The sequence below is a fragment of the Polypterus senegalus genome, chromosome 3 (genome assembly GCF_016835505.1).
Source record: "Polypterus senegalus isolate Bchr_013 chromosome 3, ASM1683550v1, whole genome shotgun sequence".
NCBI classification, from domain to species: Eukaryota; Metazoa; Chordata; class Cladistia; order Polypteriformes; family Polypteridae; genus Polypterus; species Polypterus senegalus.
In genome coordinates this window covers 76187881-76191850 of record NC_053156.1, presented here as the reverse complement: position 1 = coordinate 76191850, position 3970 = coordinate 76187881, and the positions used below count along the sequence as shown (strand labels likewise).

The following is a 3970-nucleotide window of genomic DNA, read 5'->3' as shown; positions in this document are numbered from 1 at the left end:
AACAATTTTATTTCTTATATTCATTACAGGCATTTATTTATTTAAAAAGTCCAAAACAATGAGAGTTTATTCTAATAATTGAATGGTGTTAACAGTGTACAGTAAGTGCAGCTTCAGTTTCTAGGTAAAGTTATGTTTGGATTTTATTGTCCAAATAAATCAAATCAAATCAAATTTTCTTTAAGAATTTGATGTGAACTGTACCTCAATCAATCTGTAAACACATAACAAATCTAATCCCTAGTATGATAATACAGTATGGGTTGTTTTAACAGTCATTTTCACAGCTTTGCATCAAGGTCATTTTGAAAGTAAGAAAATAATTAAATACAATCAAGCATAGTATAGTGCAGGGGTGGCAAACTCCAGTCCTGGAGTGCCGGAGTGGCTGCAGGTTTTCATTCTAACCATCTTCTTCATTAGTTTTTGCTGCTAATTAACTTCTTTTGCCTTAATTGTAATTAATTTGATTCAGGTTCCTTAGTTGTTTCTTTTTCTTTAATAAGCTGCCAAACAATAATGAGACACAAAACAAGGTGCCACATGACCAGTTCACCCGTGCCCATCACATAATATCTGAAAATAAAAAAGGTGAAGGTCTCAGTAAGATTGATCTCTCAGGTCCCCAAAACATTTTGACAATGTTCTTAGAGAAAACAGAAAATCAACAGTTATGGAAATGTCTGCTGTGTCACAATGAGAGCAGCAACAAATCATAGAATTAGATAATGAGTTTAATTAACAGCAAGAATTGGCTTCTCATTAAGAAACTGGTTGAAGTGAAATTAGTTGGAGTTTGAAGACCCAATTTAGCTGGTCAACGGTTGACTTGTTTCACATTTGATTTCTGTTTGGCTGTCATTTAATGAAGAAAATAATTAATTCGGAGCACTGAATCCTTAAAAACAGGGAAGGGAAAAAGAAGTTAATTACCAGTGAAAACTGGTCACTGATTAGGAAAAGGGTTAGAATGAAAATCTGAAGCCACTGCAGCACTCCAGGACTGGAGTTTGCAAGCCCTGTTATAGTGTTAAATGTGCATTATATATTTCTTTTTGACCATTGTCAGATATTTTAATCTACCTTCATAATTTTCTTAATTCTTTGTAAATTTAACAAATAAACCCAACCTTAATTGTATCTTCATTTATTTGCAACACATTTTACAGTCAATTATACTGCTTTATTAATGAATCAAACCAGTTACTATATTAGTTAGCTCCATAAGGTAATCTAGAAAAAACATTGATTTCAATTTTATGTTACCTGAAATATATGGCTACAGTTAAATGCAATTAGACACATTAATAAAAAAATGAGACAAGACACTGCATTAGATTCTGCTCACCAATGAAAAAAACTATCACTTTAGTAGCAGTGGAAACAAACTCATCCAAATTACTGTTGATAAGAGAATAACAGTAAATATTGAAACTGCATTTTGGCCCCGTAGACATTTTCCGTACATATTAAAGTAATCATTATGCCAACTATTTTATTCCAAATAAGCAGTTTGTACAACTAAACAGATATTGTTTTCTAACATTTCTGAATATTAATATGTGTTTTTTGGAACCAAACATACATAATTTAATTTTGGAATATACATTGTGAATAATTAATATACACCCTTTGCAAGACCAGACAGCCACGAATAAAATAAATGAATGCAGTCAAACAAAAATTTGAATATATGTATATTTTCCAAATTAGAATTCTACACCATAGTACATCTTAATAGTTAAAGTAACATCAGAAAATGTGCATTTATTGTTGATTTCATAGCTTGAGTTTTTTTTAAAGAAAGAAAGTAAGAAAATAAAATCCTACATACTTCATGTTGGTGGTAAAATGAAAAGTGTTTAAAAGTCTCATTCAGTTTGGGATGTAAAATATTATTCATTGTTGAAGCTATTGGAGAAAACTAAGAACACATATTATTGTATGAGTTGGCTTTTGACACTAACATGATTCTGTAAACCATCATTCTTGATTGAAACACCAACTGAATGTGTAAGACACAGAAAATTCAGTAAGACTGTTTAGACTGTGTGAAAAAATATTCTCACTTAACAATTTTAATAATTGTAAACCTGAATATGAAGTTAAAACAAAACAATCTTATAATAACACGCCAGTTAATGGTTTTCTGTTGTCAGATTAATTAACGATGATGATGGGCTACAGATCCGAAATGTTACTATGAGTTTCAAAGACTTCTGAAACCAAGGATAAAAGAATGCATAGATAATGGGATTTAAGCTTGAATTAAAATATCCTACCCAGCACAGAGCATGAATCACAAGTGAAGGATTGAGTACATTTGTATAGGGAACAATAAGAGTGAAAATGTAGTAAGGTACCCAACAAAGAAAAAAGACTGAAATTACTATTCCTAGTGTTTTTGCTGCTTTCCGTTCAGATTTTTTTGATACATTTTCCTTGTTTACTTCTGCGGATGCTATCTGTTGAGTCATGGAACTAATCACTCTTGCATGTCGTCTTGCCACAATGAACACATTTGTATAAAATACCAACATCAAAAAAAAGGGAATAAGTAATGTCATAAAGGTGTCTACAACACCCCACTTTGAATTAAACACGAAAACACAGTCTCCAATGCAAGCTTTTAGTTCTGTGACACCATCAGCATTTCCCCTAAAATACAATATGGCCCAAGTGTAAAATACTGATAAAAACCAACTAAGTCCAATAACACCCCATGTAACAGGAATTGTTATTTTAGCAGTGTACAAAAATGGATAACATACTGCAAAATATCGATCAATAGCTATGAAAACAAGACTGCTGATTGAAGCTGAGGTTAGCACAAGATAAAATACAGAATGAAGGTAGCAAAATATATCCCCAAAATACCAGCAGGTTTCAATAGACTGAATAATAGTAAAAGGCATGACCATTAGACCTACTAGGAAATCGGCCACGGCCAGGGACAGCACAAGCAGGTTTGTCGGTGTGTGAAGCTGTTTAAAATGAGAGATAGAAATTATTACCACAAGGTTTCCGAAAATTGTAAGCATCACTGAAGCTGCTGCAAAGATGTAAAGAATAATGTATACAGCCACTGGTCTGACCTCTTTAAGGCAAGAAATATTGCCGTAATGAAAACAGTATTGTACTTGTTGTAGTTCTTGCACTTCTGTAAGCTCCATTAAGCTTTAATCAGGAAAAAAAAAACTGTGAAGATTCTCTCAGTACTTGTCAGGAGGCAATTCGGAAAACTTCTGGAATGTAAACAGGCAGTTAAATAGATATTTGTAGCCAGGAATGATGAGACCCTCCTACAAATACATACTACCTGGTGCATCTATCTTCCTCTCTAGGGATTTTCAGCTATAAGCTGTGTCTGTTTTTTTATCTGAAATTGTGATCTTCCTTTAAGGAAAACAATAATGATATTGTAATATTTTATAATCTAAAATTTAATTTTAGTATTTGCATTCACACATACATTATGTATTTTCTTGATTTACTCACTTCATCAGAAATAAATAGTACTGGCAGGAAGTTGTATTACTGGTAAAAAAAAATATTACCATTCTATGAAATTAAATACAATTTAATACAATCATTTCATCAATGTTTTAGTCCCGTCTGTTACATTCATAACTGCATATTTCCATTTTCAGTGTTTCTCAAATCTGTTGCCATATCCGGCAGCCACAATCTAATATTGTGTTTGTTTGGAGGAGCTTTGTGTTTGTAAATATATTCCATTTTATTATCATGTTTGTTTATTTTATTTATCCTAAGTATTGACTAGCAACAATCAAATGTTTGTTCCAACAACCAACAATTGTGTGGTAGAAATTTTATTTTTGTTTTTCTTTACTTAAGGTATCTCTTTCATTTCATATACATTTATATACATTTTTAGACTTGGGGCATGGAATATTATCTTACAGAGAAAAAAAGCTTATTCATGAATGGATACTTCACTGTCTTGCAG

At 31.9% G+C, this 3970-nt stretch overlaps 1 protein-coding gene across 1 annotated transcript; it reads right to left on the bottom strand.

The window, feature by feature from the left end:
* Positions 1–2138: 2138 nt before the first annotated feature.
* On the bottom strand, positions 2139–3173 carry LOC120526564 (trace amine-associated receptor 13c-like). The gene has a single exon (XM_039749728.1). The coding sequence runs from the start codon at positions 3171–3173 to the stop codon at positions 2139–2141; it is 1035 nt and encodes a 344-aa protein (XP_039605662.1).
* Positions 3174–3970: the final 797 nt, after the last annotated feature.